The sequence below is a fragment of the Gekko japonicus genome, unplaced genomic scaffold (genome assembly GCF_001447785.1).
Source record: "Gekko japonicus isolate JY-2015 unplaced genomic scaffold, Gekko_japonicus_V1.1 scaffold14, whole genome shotgun sequence".
Classification (NCBI taxonomy): domain Eukaryota; kingdom Metazoa; phylum Chordata; class Lepidosauria; order Squamata; family Gekkonidae; genus Gekko; species Gekko japonicus.
The window spans coordinates 2,209,937-2,226,928 of NW_015176452.1; the positions used below are offsets into that span (position 1 = coordinate 2,209,937).

General features: G+C 41.0%; 1 protein-coding gene across 1 annotated transcript in view; it reads left to right on the forward strand.

Moving 5' to 3' along the window:
- Positions 1-16,992, forward strand: part of INPP5D (inositol polyphosphate-5-phosphatase D) — a 106,238-nt gene that overhangs the window by 58,551 nt on the left and 30,695 nt on the right. Inside the window, exons 10-14 of the mRNA XM_015426822.1 lie at positions 5,395-5,501; positions 6,558-6,660; positions 7,647-7,843; positions 11,650-11,767; positions 12,712-12,808. Coding sequence (XP_015282308.1) covers positions 5,395-5,501; positions 6,558-6,660; positions 7,647-7,843; positions 11,650-11,767; positions 12,712-12,808 — 622 coding nt within the window. The remainder of the gene's footprint in view (positions 1-5,394; positions 5,502-6,557; positions 6,661-7,646; positions 7,844-11,649; positions 11,768-12,711; positions 12,809-16,992) is intronic.

Here is a 16,992-nt window from a genome sequence, read left to right on the forward strand (position 1 = left end):
TATATATTTTTTGAGCTTCTAGGATCGTAGTTTTAAATAGATCCCAAGCTTCCCCAATTGTTTTGACCCTTTCTACTTTTCCTTTCAGTTTCCTCCCCACGTGTCCCCTCATATCAGAGAAATTACCCCTTTTAAAGTTAAAAATGGTTGTGTGAGTCTTTTTGGCCAATTCTCTATTTGTACAAATGATGAACTCAACAACATTATGATCACTGTTTCCAAGCGGTGCAATCACTTTTACATCTCTCACCAGGTCTTGAGTGTTACTTAGGACCAAATCAAGGATCGCCTCTCCCCTGGTAGGTTCCGTGACCATCTGCTCCATAGCACAGTCATTTAGAGTGTCTAGAAACTCAATCTCTTTTTCCCGACTAGAACACATATTGACCCAATCAATGTGTGGGTAGTTAAAATCACCTATTATTACACAGTGTTTTTGTCTAGTTGCTATCTTTAAGGCATTCATCATTTTATAATCCTCCTCTATCTTTTGATCTGGTGGGCGATAACAAACTCCCAGTGTTAAGTTTCCTTTTGGCCCCCCTATTTCAACCCATAGAACTTCCAGAAGCGAATCCAATTCACTTAGCCTCTCAATCTTTCTAGACTTTATACCCTCTCTGACATACAGAGCTACCCCACCTCCAACCCTTCCCCCCCTATCCTTCCGATATAATATATAACCGGGAATCACTGTGTCCCACTGATTTTCCTCATCCCACCAAGTTTCAGAAATACCCACAATGTCTATTTTTCCCTCCGACACCAAGCACTCCAACTCCCCGATTTTACCTCGGACACTTCTAGCATTTGTATAGAAACAGCTGTAATTTCCCTTACAAGTTAAGCCTGCATCCTTCCTCTTGCTATCTCGAGTCGTTGTCCGGCAGTCCATGTCACTCCATTTCTCTTATCTCCCCCCCCCTTTAATGGCTTCCCGCAATGTTCCTCCCTGCCCTCTCTTTCATTGTTCTGTTTTCCTTTCCCAGTTTTCATTTTAAATTTCAAGGTAACAATATCTCAATACAAACATTTCAAACCTTTATCTATTTCTGCCCTTAATAGTTATCAAAAGAAAGTAAGCTATGTTTTACATGAGTTGGCCTAGTTTTGTTGTGTTCCTACCATTTGACTTTGTGAGAAATCCTGTGCAGCTATCAAAATGTTCAGGAACACAGAGCGGGTGGGAACCAAAGTACCACAAGTGGAGGCCCATTCATAGAAAGAAAATTTCCCAGTGTCCCATTTTGGTTGCCTTCTGCATTCTTGAAGTATAATGCCTGGGGAATACCACCAGGCACAGGATGAAAGTCTGCAGAGGGAGGAGGTAACTGGTGAAAATTGTCCCCTCCCCCTCCAGTGGAAACGTATTTTTTCTGGCAGAAAATGTATTTTAGATACATACCAGGACGGAACACATTTGCTTTGTCAGAACAAGGTCCGTATTGTCTACTTGGACTGGCAGCCGCTCTCCGGGGTCTCAGGTAGAGGCCTTTCACATTACCTGCTACCTGATCCTTTTTTAAAACTGAAGATGCCAGGGACTGAACTTGAGATCTTCTTTATGCCAAACAAATGCTCTGCCACTGAGCCAAAGCCACTTCCCTTCCCACAGCCTTCTCCTCTTCCACCACCCAGTGTATAGAAAGAGTACACCTGATGGCAGAATCATACACATTCTATTAGGTATTCTCTAGAGAAATTGACTCAGACCTTATAATTATTGCACCCTTTCTCTTCCAATTTGCTGTTGAGGTATTTAGATTCACTGTTGTCGAGTCTGACGCTTCACGAACCCATGGACCATATCATGCCAGGCCCTCCTGTCCTCCGCCATCCTCCAGAGTTAAATTTACTGTACTGCACTTTAAAAGCAACACGTGCATACACATTTAATCTTAACAAGTAAAGCCAGCCTGTCATGCCAGAAATACCAGACCTACCCTGGAAATCAGCACAGTCTAAACTATGATTCTGTAAACGTGAAGCATAATCATTCTCAAATTTCTCTTTCATTTCTGTACTGTGGCTGTAGGTTCCCAAGCTAATATATGTATATGCTGGTCCTTCCATGTGCTGTTATGGGACATGATATGATATACTTTGGATCCAGCTGGCTTTTGTCCATGCATGTGCCGTGATCTCCTGCATACTCTTTTTGGTGCTCCCCATCCATCCTCCCTTTTCCGTAAGTGGAGAAGCTGGTTGATTCCACATAATGCGTTGGATCCAGAGCAAAATCTCTGCTTGTGCTAGAGCTCTTACGGAAGTGGTAACACAAGAAAAGATTGTGGCAGCCACTTTCACAAAGTCAAAGGTATATATCCCCACTTGTGTTTCCGCTTGTGCAAGATCTTGTGCAGTTTATGGAAACCATAATAAATATGAAGGAAAGTGCTAGGCATTGCACAAGATCTAGCACAAGCGGTAATACACTAAGTCTATTTATGTTTCCACTTGTACATTGATAGATCCAACCTAATACCTGGTGATTTTGGTCAACTTGAAAAGTAGGACTAAATTGTAGACACTTTAAATGAAAAACATAGATCAGATGATCAAATAGTTGGTGCTTCACTGCTGTAATAAACAAATGGCTGTTAATTGTTTTTGTGTGTCATTTAATTGACATTAAATACCATAGTTTGTTCCATGCAAACTTTGGTGACTGCCTTATCCCTCTCTATCTGAATATCTGTGCTGACCAACACTGAAACAAAGTAATATTTAAACTGGGTACACGGAGGAGTGCTTTGGATCAACCTGTGACACATATCTTTTGATCTTGTAAATTCATCATGAACTGACTCCAAAATATCTAATCCGATTAGGGCTGCTTTATTGGACTTCAGAAGTGAGATAACCACAGATATTTTATTTGAAACCTCCACATTAAACCTGCAGCTTTAATTGTCCATGTGATCATGATCTTGAAGTTTCTTTCTCTCTCTCTCTCTCTGGCCTCTTTCCTGGAGTGCTCTTTACATGAGTTCGAAAATGGCAAAGCCCTTTCGTCCTTCTGTAAAATGATTCAGATGCTTTTGGTTAGCATCACTAATACAGTTTAAATAAATGAATGCATTGAAGAATCCCCGAACTTTCAATTAGCTATCTTTCTGGTCCCAAATTGACTTCTGACTTTTGAGGGAACTTTGTAACCTCAAATCAGTTCAAGAACTAGAATTCTAGTACTGTCAGTCTGGTTATGATCACCACTCGTTTTGGTTGGAATCTATCTAGTGCTACAGGATGATTTTCCTGTGGCATCAAGGCTGATCCGTTGTTCTTTCTTAAACATCTACTTCTGCTTCATTGACTATGCTAACGCCTTTGATTGTGTGGATCACAACAAACTATGGCAAGTCCTTAAAGAGATGGGAATACCAGACCACCTCACATGTCTCTTGAGAAACCTGTATAAGTGTCAAGAAACGACAGTTAGAACCGGATATGGAACAACTGATTGGTTCAGCTTAGGAAAAGTCATGGAAGCAGTGACAGACTTCACGTTCCTGGGATCCAAGATCACTGCAGACGGTGACTGCAGCCATGAAATTAAAAGACACCTGCTCCTTGGGAGGAAAGCTATGGCAAACCTAGACAGCATATTAAAAAGTAGAGACATCACCCTGCCAACAAAAGTCCATATGGTCAAAGCAATGGTATTCCCAGTAGTAATCTATGGCTGCGAGAGTTGTACCATAAGGAAGGCTGAGCACTGAAGAATAGATTATTTCGAATTATGGTGCTGGAGAAAACACTTGAGAGTCCCTTGGACTACAAGGAGATCAAATCAGTCAATCCTAAAAGAAATCAACCCTGACTGTTCCCTGGAATGCCATATACTGAAGCAGAAGCTCAAATACTTTGGCCACCAAATGAGAAGGGAGCACTCACTGGAGAAGACCCTGATGCTGGGAAAGATTGAAGGTAAAAGAAGAAGGAGACGACAAAGGATGAGATGGTTAGACAATGTTATTAATGCAATGAACATGAAGTTGAGCACACTCCGGAAGACAACAGAGGACAGGAGGGCTTGGTGTGATGTGGTCCATGGGGTCACAAAGAGTCAGACTCGCCTGTGCGACTGAACAACAACAACAAAAACACAAGGTCAAAAAGTAGTGGCCTGAGGTAGACAACTAATATGCTCAATAAATCATAGCATTAATTCAGCCTCATTGTTTTAAGCAAGTGATTATAGAAATTTGTAGGGCTGCCATATAGTACTGCTGCAGCAACAGCAGAAACTACAATTTGTAAAATACTCCTGTTATGCAACTTTTATAAGGGTTTAATACTAGCCAAACTAACAACTGTGCCTTTCCTCAAAATCAGTGTTATAAATATTGACAGCATTGTTATTGGAGGAGTTCATGAACAGGACAGGCAATAAATCTGAATGAAAGAATGAACTGTAGCGGATTCTACCTCACATCATCAGAAAGATACCTGTTCTGATAATTGAACGATTTCCTGGTTCATTTAATATTTTCTCCCTATGGTGAAGGAAGCGATAAGTAAACCTGAGTACCAGTCTTCTCCCCACTCCACCAACAAGGACATGTCACCTGAAGGTTACATAATATTTTAGAGTGAAGAGTTATATGAAGAATAAGAAGATGGATAAACAAAGATGTTAAAACTTGAGGCAACACCAGCAATGACAAAAATTAGACATAATGGCTGTCAGTTTATTTTATTCTATTAAGTTAATAATTTCTGGCTCCACCTTCTCAGGTAACAATATTGGGAACAATAGGCGCTCAAAATGTTCTCCATGCTTGTAACTTATTGACTGGGTACAGAAATCTATGTCTTTCAGCACATATTTCCTAAGAAATTAGCAACTATTTATAAGTAAAATTTTTGCTACTAATGTGGTCATCTAGAGGCTACCTTGCTAGATGCCTGCCTGTGTTGTTTTGTTTCTAATTGCTGGGAGCCTGGGAGAGATATGGTAGGATATGAATCGGTTTTTGAGCTGAAATGCAGTAGTTTATTAATTCTCCCTTCTGCCAGTTTTGGAGATGTAGACATCAGTACTGTACCTAATAACCAAGTTGACATTTATTAATCAGGGAATCTTTCGTACCCTCATATCACGATGAGGAAAAGGCAAAGTGACACGTAGACATTCTGAGCAGTAGAAGTCAGGAGTTCTTCTGGGCTTGCTTCTCCAAAGTTTAATGAGCAGAAACTGTTCTAGAAACAGGGAGGCTGCAGCCAAAACAGGCTTACACCTCCAGGCTCAGTCTTGAGTTGCTGTCAAGTTGCTGTCAATGGAGTTCATGAGTCTTACAAAGTTTTATATATATAGATATTTGTAAACACTGGTCCTTACAGATTCAAAATCTGTGCCACCAAAAGTGGTGTCCTCTCACCTCTGCTTAGTTCTACAGCTCATCAAGTCTCAGAAGTTTCCCAACAAGCTGGTGATTGTCCTGGAGACAGAAAAAGAGAAAACACACAGAAAAGAATATGTATTTGCTGACTCCAAGGTAAATTCCCCACAATATAAACCACAATATCATTGTATTACAGGATAAACAAAGGGCCAGTTCCCCAAGCCTCTGATTTGGTTACCCTTCCAAGTTTTATTAGAGCTTAGAGGGCATGTGACAATATATTCCAAGATGTTAGTTTCTGAAGAGAAATTTGGGCATCCTTGTGAGGCCATTTTAAAATGTGATGCCAGCAGGAGAAAAGATAACCTGTGCAACTTTGCCCTTGATTTCATTTAAGCAAAGCCACTTCATGGACAGAGCAGCTGGATATGCAACGCCAACATGCTAGAGATGGGTGATACACTGGAAGGCTAATGTTTTGTGGACAGCCTCTTGCACCATTGCTGCTTACCTGCGCACTAGGCCCAGTTTAACAAGATGCTGAACACGGGTCACAGTCTCAGAGACTTCTGTCCTGCCAGTGTCACATTTAAATCAGATCTATTTTTGTGCTTTTGCATGAACTTAAGAGATTTTAAAAAATATTTTCAAGTGCTGTATGAAAGTGAAGTAGGAATATATTCAGGGAACATCTTGTAAACTCAAAAGAGTCCACTCTTGACAAAGACCACAGCTATAGCACAATCACAGTACTTGTTCTGTTGATCTACAATGACAGGGACAAGGAAAGTGGCAGGTTAGGTCATTCATTGTAATGGATTAAAGAAGGTAAAGGCAAGCTTCAGCTCTGAAGATATTTAACAAATAATTTTTCAGCAATTTTCATTCTTGGCATTGCTAAAGAAACTATCTGCAGAAGAAAGACTACAGCTGATCTATACCTAAACATTTCCATATTTAGCCTATTCCCTAGGTTCAGAGTAAACAGAAAATTCAAATGGCAAACACACGGGGGGAAACTGTCAAAAATGCGTCTGTAACATTTGAAAGCCTCCACCATGGTTTGACTGGCTTATATGGAGAAGTTTCACACCAACATTTCATAAGCATAGTTACATAGCATTCCACTATCCTTTACGTAACAAGCAGGGATAAAGACATTTGCTTATTAGCACCTTCATTTCCTTTCCTTTGTTCCTCTCTTTTCAGAAGAGAGAAGGCTTCTGCCAGCTTCTGCAGCAAATGAAGAATAAGCATTCTGAACAACCAGAGCCTGACATGATCACCGTCTTCATTGGGACCTGGAACATGGGTATAACTGTCCACCATGTGCCCAAGACTTGCTGTTCCAGTTTCTCCAACTTTGATCTCAATGGATTGGATCCAGGTTACATTTTCTGCTCACCAAGGCCCTTCAGTCAGTGGAAATTACCACACCCCTTCCATTAGTGGAAAATTTAATCTGGATCCAACCCAATGAGCTTTTTACAGCAAAAGAGAAAGATGGGAGAATAGACATCTCTCTGGATCAGACTTTCAAAGTTGTTGTGAAAAGGCCCATTTGCACTGCTCCCCTCTAATGGTATGATTTCTGTGCAACTTCACATGCATTTAAAGACTTGCATGATTTAATGAGCGTATAATGCTTCAATCTTCATAAGGAAATTGATAAGGACATTTTATTTTATTTATCTGTATTTATTATTAGGGCATTTCTTGGCCGCTTGTCTCTCCAAAGGGACCTGAAGTGGCTTGTGGGAATTTCCAAAACACAGCACCACCAATTTACACAGTACAGTTCAAATAGATGTAAGAAAGAAAGAAAACAAACACATCATGGGCGAGTCCTGTTTCACGGGGCTGGCTAAGATTGCCTGCCATAGACTAACCGCCAAGGGCAAACAGCTCTTTGGCTTGCTCCCCGAAGAACCATCAGATAGGCAGATTCATCTAGAATTCTGATTCCCCTCCTGAAACCTTTTGTGTTTTAAAAGCAGAGTGATTGAAAACTCAACATGGACAGCTTCATGTCACTGCGTTACATAAAAGCTGCCCCACCAGCATCTCTTAGAGGCACAGGAGCTTCCTTCAAGAAAGGAGATCGGTCAGGAGACCTGTCCATTAGGTTTCTGTCTCTCAGGAGATTAAATGTGGACAGGTATCAGTAACTCTTGCCCACAACAAATGTTATTTCTACGCATCTAGGATTCTGCACATGCTAACCCATTTGAAGTAGGTTATCTTCAGAGTTGATGTAAAATGTAATGAGTTCATTTTGGTTTTGGTTTGCCAATCCAGGTGATGCTCCTCCTCCGAAGAAGATCACCTCCTGGTTTCTCTCCAAGGGGCAGGGAAAAACTCGAGATGACACAGCTGACTATATTCCACATGACATCTATGTAATTGGCACACAGGAGGACTCCCTCGGAGACAGGGAATGGCAAGAGATCCTAAGACAATCCTTACAGGCGATTACCAGCATCAGCTTTAAAGTGGTAAGGAAATGTTTCTGCTGATGCTTAAAGCTCAAAGCAAAATACATATAGTCAGGGGTCATTTCGTAGAAAAAGAGCTAGGGGAACTCATTAGCATAACTCATTAGCATATGCCACACCCCCTGACATCAGGGGCCCGGCGGTGGACCTGCAAGGCCAGCGGGAGTGCGAGGAAGCCCCGCCAAGGCCCTCCCTGACCCCAGGCAGGCAGGGGTGGGGAGAGGCGGGGAGGAAGCAACTTACCCTCCCTCTTCTCCTGCCTCCTCCTGGCTGAATGAGGGCTGGAAGTGGGGTGGCCGGAAGCAGGGGGCGGGGCTTCGTCATGTGCCCCGCCCCCTGTACCTCACCCGGGGGAACTGCGTTCCCCCCCGAAATGACCTCTGCATATAGTAAACAGTTCTTGAAAGAAGATGTAGATGTTGTTTCTGAGAGATACAGTGCATACCAAATAAATTATGCACAGTTAGTATGGGCAACTATATTATGCACAGTTAATATGGGCAACTTCTTATACCAGTAGTAACTGACAATGGTAATGGTCAATGTTGCGGATACCATCCATTTTTATAGTATTAAAATGCTGTTTCAGTATCATGGAGATACGCAGTTCTTCACACGGATCAACTTAGTTCCACTTATTAGAGTGTACAGTGAATAGAAGACCAGGAAACATCCTGCACACGTACACATACAGAGTTTCTATTCAGTAGTTTCTTTATGCTTGAAATCGTAAAATGAGAAATGGAACATTTAAACATTGTAATCCTGAGAGTGAACTAAACTGGACTGGATTAGACATTTTCAGTCAGAAAATTACAAAGTATTTCACTCAGGGAATGACAAACACAGAAGAAATATAGTTGTGCTAATAGTGATGTGAGATGTAGCACGGGCAGTCAGGGGCTATAATGCAAAATCTAACCGAATAATATCAGTCAGACTTCATGGAAAGCCTAAATATAACCATCATTCAAGTTTATACCCCAAGTACAGATGCTGATGAAGAAGAAATTGAAAGCTTTTATGCAAGTGGCCAGGAAATTGTTTATCATACACCTAAACCAGATGTGCTGATAATCATAGGTGAATGGTATGCAAAAGTAGGAAGCAAAACAGAATTGAATATTGTTGGAAGATTTGGTCTAGGAGCATGAAATGAAACAGGAGAGTGAGTCATAGAATTCTGTGAAGACAACAGTTTATTCATTGCAAATACATGTTTCAGGCAACCAAACAGATGGTTGTATATGTGGACATTGCCGGATGGGCAATATAGAAATCAAATAGATTACATAATCAGAAGCAGAAGATGGAGAAATTCTATTCTCTCCATTAAAACAAGACCAGGAGCCAATTGTGGTATAGACCAGTGTTTAAGCTGAGTTAGTGTGAGCTAGCTCGCAGTTTTTTACCCTCCTGCTCACATATATTTGTCTTAGCTCAGGAAGGATGGCTCCAGAGCAAACTAATTTATGCAGTAGCCAAATCACCAGTTCACAACTTTAATGCCGGTAGCTCACAAAGTAGAATTTTTGCTCACAGGACTCCACAGCTTAAAGGGAGCATTGGTACAGACTGAATTGTAAATATTGAAAATTAGAATAAAGCTGAGAAAAACACCAAGCATTCATAGTGCCACAATACAATCTAAGCAACATTTCTGAGGAGTTTAAAGACCATGTAAAGAAACGATTTGCATTGCTAGTTCAAGTGAACATAAAGCAGAAGAGCTATGGGTTGAAACCAGATATATTATCAAGGAAGAATGTGCAAAGACTATTCCTATAGCCAAAAGAATTGAAAAGCCTCAATGGATGACTGATGTAACTCTTAAAATTGCTAAAGATAGATGAGAAGCAAGAGTAAAACGTGATAGAAACAGAATCAAAAGCCTAAATGCAGTGTTCCAGCAACTTGCACATAGAGACAAATAAAACTATTATAATCAGTAAAGATATAGAAGAGAACAACAAAAAGGGAAGAACAAGAGATCTTTCCCACAAAATCCAAGAGATCAAAGGGAAATTTAAAGCACAGTTAGGCATGCTGAAAGATCAGTGTGAAAATATGTTAACTGAACAGGACAAAATAAAGAAGAGATGGGAACAATACACTGAAGAAATATACAAAAGAGATGAAAGAATGGCAGATACCTTCCAAGAAGAATCTTTTGAAGAAGAAACTACAGTTTTAGAAAGTGAAATGAAAGCTGCATTGAGAGTAGCCAAAAAAAGGAGTCCATCAAAATCTTAACAAGATTGTGCCAACAAACATGGAAAACAAAACAGACTGGAAACCCTCAATTACATTCCAATTCCGAATAAAGGAGACATGAAAGACTGCAGCAGCTATCAGACCACTGCATTAATTTCTCACATGAGTAAAGTGATGCTCAAAATCTTACAGCAAAGACTGTTACCATGTATGGAATGAGAAATGCCAGATGTTCAAGCTGGATTCAGAAAAGGAAGAGGCACTAGAGATCATATTGTAAATTTATGTTGGTTACTGGAGCATATGAGAGGATTTCAGAAGACAATCAGCTTGTGTTTCATAGATTAAAGCATGGATCATGAAAAGCTATGGTTAGTTTTAAAAGAAATGGGTATGCCATGGCATCTGATTGTTCTGATGCACAACCTATACTCTGGACAAGAGGCCACTGTTAGGACGGAATATGGAGAAACAGAACGGTTTTCAATTGACAAAGGTGTTGGACAAGGATGTATTTTATCCTCCTATCTCTTCAATCTATATGTAGAACATATCAAAAGGAAAGATCAATTGGATTTAGCTGAAGGTGGAGTGAAAACTGGTGGAAGGAACATTAGCAATTTGAGATACGCAGATGACACCACATTACTGGCAAAAAAAAGACTTGAAACAACTACTGCTGAAGGTTAAAGAAGAAAGTGGCAAAGCAAGACTAAAACTGAACTCCAAGAAGACAAAAGTAATGACTAATGGGAAATTACAAAACTTTAAGGTTAACAATAAAGAAACTGAAATTGTCCAAGATTTTCTATTCCTTGGCTACATCATCAACCAAAAGGGAAACTGCAACCAAGAAATCAGAAGGAGATAGAGACTGGGAAGGGCAGCCGAGGAGCTAGATAAGATTTTTAAGTGTAAGGATGTGTCCGTGGCAACCAAGATCAAGTTAATTCATGCCATGTTATTCCCTATTACTATGTATGTGTGTAAAAGCTAGACAATGAAGAAAGCTGACAGGGAGAAAGTGCATTTGAAATGTGGCATGGAGCAAACTTTTACAGATACCGTGGACCACCAAAAAGACAAGTGGGTTCTAGATCAAACCAAGCCTAAACTCCTCCTAGAAGGTAAAATGGCTAAACTGAGGCTATTGTATTTTGGGCACATTAAGAGAAGACAAGAGTCACTGGAAAAGATAATAATGCTAGGAAAAGTTGAAGGCAGCAGGAAAAGAGGAACACTTAACATGAGATGGATGGACTCAATCAAGGAACCCACGGACTTCAGTTTGGAAGACCTGAGCAAGGACAGGACGTTTTAGAGAATGTTAATTCATAGGGTCACCATAAGTCAAAAGCAACTTGACGGCACTTAATATACAGACACAGAGTTTGTTTGTGTACACAAATAAATGTCAGTAGACATTTGAGGGATACATTCCTAAAATGAGAATATTTATAACTAGAGACATATTGTGGATTTAGTATAGGACTAGGACTCTACTTGCTATAGTGCATATGTCATTAGCTAAGCTATATCATAGCTCAGCCATGTGGAAGTACATGACAGCTGATTTCCTGTTTCCTGATCAGATAGCAATCCATACCCTCTGGAACATCAGGATTGTCGTCCTGGCCAAACCAGAACATGAGAATCGCATAAGCCACCTCTGCATAGACAATGTGAAGACAGGAATTGCAAACAGATTGGGTAAGGTTTGGACCAAACATATCTGCCAGATGGTCCCATCACAATCTCTGGGTATAACAGATACCAAAACATCCCCATTGACCACTTCGCAACTATGGAACCCCCTCTCTTTGGAGATGCATGGGAGCCCAAGCATTTTTTGAACATTGTTCTGTTTGGGCTTCTTCAGCAAGCTCACTGAACAATAGAGCACTCCTAAGTAGAACTACACCCTTCTACATTGCTTGAGCTCAGTGGGCTTTTATGGGCTGATTCACGTTTTACAGAGAATGCACAGGCCGGGTCTGGAGTCCCTACCCTGTGTAGCAGTCAAATGTGAGTTGCAGGTTTTTCTCAGTTCCTGCATGATGCATAATGCCTGATTTGGACTGGGACCATGACACACACTGGGAAGGGGCTTTAGTGCCTCCCCTTCATTTCCCTTACCTCAAAACTTCTTAGGAGGGTGTTATTTAGTCCATGGGGAAACACGTGTATCCTGGGTTTCCCCAGAGGGCCAAATGGCACTCCCTGAGGTCGCAAACACATCACAGGGAGGGGGATGATGGACTTATTCCACACATGCCATGGTCCCAGTCCTAATGAGGCACTGCACACAGGGGACATGAGATGGATATGAGATGAACATGTAGCTCTGGTCTTCCTGTAACACAGGGTGGCAGAACTGGCCTATCATTGAAAACAGAGGTTCTCTGTCTACTAATAAAGCCTCAACAGGAAGGACAGATAGCAAAGGGAAATTTAGCTTTAACTTCTTCTTTCTAAGTTTCTTGAAGAAAATCTTCCATAGTACTCTGCATTACATATGTTAATTTCTCCTGTTCTGAATCTCTCTCCTCCGCATCCTCCACTCTACTTAAGAAGTGTTTTGTTCTTTATTATCCTAGCCTGGGGGTGGATTGATTTCTTGATATCTTTGCGTTTTGTTTTGTTCCCCCCCCCAGGCAATAAAGGAGCTGTGGGGGTGTCATTCATGTTTAATGGAACCTCCTTTGGTTTTGTGAACAGCCATTTGACTTCAGGAAGTGAAAAGAAGCACAGGTAAGGATAACAGTTGCCTTTCTGAGGACCATGGGGCAGAGCTGTCTTGTTGCCTTTTTTATCAGTACATCTTCAGTTCTGATGACTGATCTTAGCCTGGGTTGCATCAGTGCTTAGTTCTTGTGGCCATTGCTTACACACCAAGGGAAATGCCGATTGCCACTTTGGGGTCAGAAAGCAATTTTTCTCCAGGACAGTTTGGCTGGGGATCCTGGAGGATTTTTGCCAACTTCTGGGCATGGAACAGGGGTCACTGGGGGTGCAGGGGGAGGTATCCGTGAATTTCCTGGTTCATGCAAGGGGTTGGACTAGGTGACCCTGGAGGTCCCTTCCAACTCTATGATTCTATGACCTTAAACCTGCCTTAAGTGTATTGGTCAAGAGAGGAATGCTAGAGCTGGTACCCAGCATCTTTCCACTGGTATCTGCAACCTCTCTCTCTCACACACACACATACACAACTTATTTGGGCAGCTTGATAAATTGGCAGCTATCATTATAAAATCTCTCTATTGTTAAAACAGAATATCTTTTAAAAAGGTTGCCATTGTTCGGTAACTAACATTCCAGGAGAACAATAGCAGAGGGGCTTGAATTTTATTTTTGTATTGTTTGGTTGGCTGTTAGATTCATAATCTTCTCTGTCCTGTGGGCTTCAGAAATGGAAATCACATACAGTTGTCAGTGTAAAACACAGGAAATGAGCGTTGTGTAAAAGCACAGTTCTTTTCCCCATGTGTCACAATTTAGCTTCCTGAAGCAGCAAAGAATTCCCATGGCAACACATACCCCAGGGTCTTTCTTCCGTCCCCCATGCATGGTTGTTGCTTTCAGGATGCTGTCTACTGGGTACTATGTTGTTCTTTTATATTACATGTGTGCCCATTTTCCCCACAGACATAATTTAATGCAGTATCTCTAAGTAAAAATAAAATTCCTGATTTCTTCTCCTTTTGCCATCATATGGCACACCATGTATTCCAAGCAGAATATACATGCAAATAAATGTGTGCGCACACACTCACACATACATATACATGTGCAGTATATTTTTGGTTGCCACTTTTGATCCACTCAAACAAAAATCAAGGACAGTCTTGCTGTTCCAAGAATATTGGATTGTGTAGAGATGATATCTTTTCAGATACTTTGGAACAATATTACAGACCTGTCACAGATTAAGGGGCAAACATTCAGTGTGTGTGCGTGTGTGCATGTGCGTGAGTGGGTGCATGCTGCTATGGGCTTAAAGTTTTGTATAAATGTAAGCTGTGTTAGAGGTACATATGAGGGGAAAAGCTAGGGTTGCTTCCACACTGAGGTTTTCTTCTGCTTTGGCTTCCAAACTTGAGTGCGGGGGGGGGGCGGGGGAGCACCCACACAACATCATGCTCTAATAGTTCTCCATTCATCTTCTCAGTATGATCTTTCCCAAACCTGCTTTTTTGCAATCATTTTGAGAAGAGCACAGTCCAAACATGTTGTCTCACTGTCTGGACACGAAAGTCCTGCCTGCATTGACACCATTTATCCTTTTGTCCGAAGGGAATATTTTGCAGGTTAAAAACCATAATTACAACGCAGAGCTCAGCATCTGGGGTCTGCATCGGTCGCCATCTTGGGTCTTATCCTTTTGTCAATGCTTCATGCTACCATTATCTCTCTTACTATAGCAATTACCATTTTTAAAGCCCTCAAAAAGCCCTCTGATGACACAGAGAGAGAAAATGGTAATTTATGGAGCAGAAACTCTTACTGTAGAAGCTCTGATGCCTCTGCATCCTCTCATGTCAATTCAGTCTGGCTCCTAGCTACACAATTAGCATTACTGCTGTTGATTATGTACAGATGTTGTGGGTACCTGTTATATAGTACTCACGCTGAATATCACATGAATATATGTCAAGAGCAGTTTTTAAGTTTATCATTTTATACACACACACACAAACATACATACACACACACACACACACATATTTTACAGTGAAGGTAGTGTATACATCTCATTGTAGAAATATTTAGGTTGCCATTTAAATGATTTTTAAGATGACATGGCTCCCATCTCTCCCAGCCATTTCAAAAATGCTTTTTAATGTTTTTTTTCTGTATACATTGTTATTTAGCAATGTGTGCTTTCTTCTTTCTGCACATCAGTTAATTTCTTTTAATTTCCTAAAGAATGAAACCGAGTAGACCAGAAGCTGCCTGCCATCTGGTCTAGTCACCATCTCATCAGGCTGTTGATTTGTATAGGGTAAAGTCAGGGGAGCGGTTGTCCTTCAGGATTAGGAAAAAGGAAAACAGAATGAGTAGGCAACTCCATCCTGTAGCCAGTCTTTTCCTCTTCTCCTTTACATACAATTCCCAAGGTACCAATGTTGGATTAAGCAGAACTAAGGGATAAGTCACTGCAGAAACCTTTATAGGTCTGTCCATCACCTTTGCGAGGCCAGGGCTGCAGCTCGATACAGGACAGGAGCAGAAAGATCTTTCCTGATCATGAATCATGACCTGAATTATGAATCATCACCTAATTCTCTCCATCCCACCACACATATACACTGTCTTTAAGTACCTGTTTCTGCTGCTGCTATTTGGTGAGAGATTACATAAGAAGGTAAGAAGCATTCCTTTAAGCACTGGAAGGCTAGTCCAAGTGAGGTAAATAAAAGTGAGCACAGGCTTTGGCAAATAAAATGCAAGTCTGTGATCAGACAGGCAAAAAGGGACAATGAGGAACATATTGCAAAAAAACATAAAGACCAACAATTAAAATTTCTTCAAAAATTTGTAGCAGAAAGCCAGCCAGGGAGGCAGTGGGGCCATTGGATGACCAAGGGGTAAAAGGATTGCTAAAGGATGATAGGGAAATGGCAGAAAAATTGAATGCATTTTTTGCCTCTGTCTTCACTATGAGAGATGGGAAGTACTTACCCACTCCAGAACCACCAATTTCAGCAGGGGTGTCAAAAGACCTTAGTCGGATTGAGTTGATGAGAGGTCCTATGACTGATGGACAAATTAAAAACTGACAAATCACCAGGCCCAGATGGCATACATTCAAGAGTTCTGAAAAAACTCAAATGTGAACTTGTGGATCTCCTGACAAAAATATACAATCTATCATTAAAATCTGCCTCCATTCCCAAGGACTGGAGGGTAGCTAATGTAACCCCTATCTTTAAAAAAAGTTCCAGAGGAGATCCAGGAAATTACAGGCCGATAAGTCTAATGTCGATACCAGCTAAGTTAGTGGAATCCATTATTAAAGATAGAATTACATTAATGAACAAAATCTATTGAGGAAGAATCAGCATGGATTATGTAAGAGAAGATCTTGTCTCACTAATCATTTAGAATTCTTTGAGGGGGTGAACAAACATGTGGATAAGGGTGACCTGGTAGATGTTGTTTACCTAGACTTCCAGAAAGTTTTTGATAAAGTTCCTCATCAAAGGCTCCTAAGTAAACTCCTCAGTCATGGGGTAAGAGAACAAGTCCTCTGGTGGTTTAAAAACTGGTTAATTAACAAGAAACAGAGAGTGAGTATCACAGAGGAAGGTGGTAAGCACCGGAGTATTGCAGGGCTTGGTATGAGGTCTGGTGCTTTTTAACTTGTTCATTAATGGGAGTAAGCAGTGAAATGGTTAAATTTGAGGATGACACTAAGTTGTTCAGGGCGGCAAGAACCAGGGAGGACTGTGAGGCACTCCAGAGGGATCTGTCAATGCTGGGCAAGTGGGTCTCAATGCAACAAATGAGGTTCAAAGTAGGCAAGTGCGAAGCAATGCACATTGGAGCCAAAAATCCTAACTATAAATATACGTTGATGGAGTCCAAACTGGCGGTAGCTGACCAGGAGAGAGATCTTGGAGTCATGGTAGATAACTCACTGAAAAGGTCGAATCAGTGTCCGACTGCAATAAAAACGGCAAATGCCATGCTGGGGATTATTAGGAAGGGGATTGAAAACAAATCAGCCAGTATCATAATTGCCCCTGTATATCTATCTATGGTGCTGCCTCATTTGGAATATTGTGTACAGTTCTGGTCACCACACCTCAAAAAAGATATTGTAGCATTGGAACAGGTGCAGAAAAGGACAACTAAAATGATTAAGGGGATAGAATACCTTCCCTGTGAAGAAAGGTTAGAGGTTAGGACTATTTAGCTTGGAGAAATGA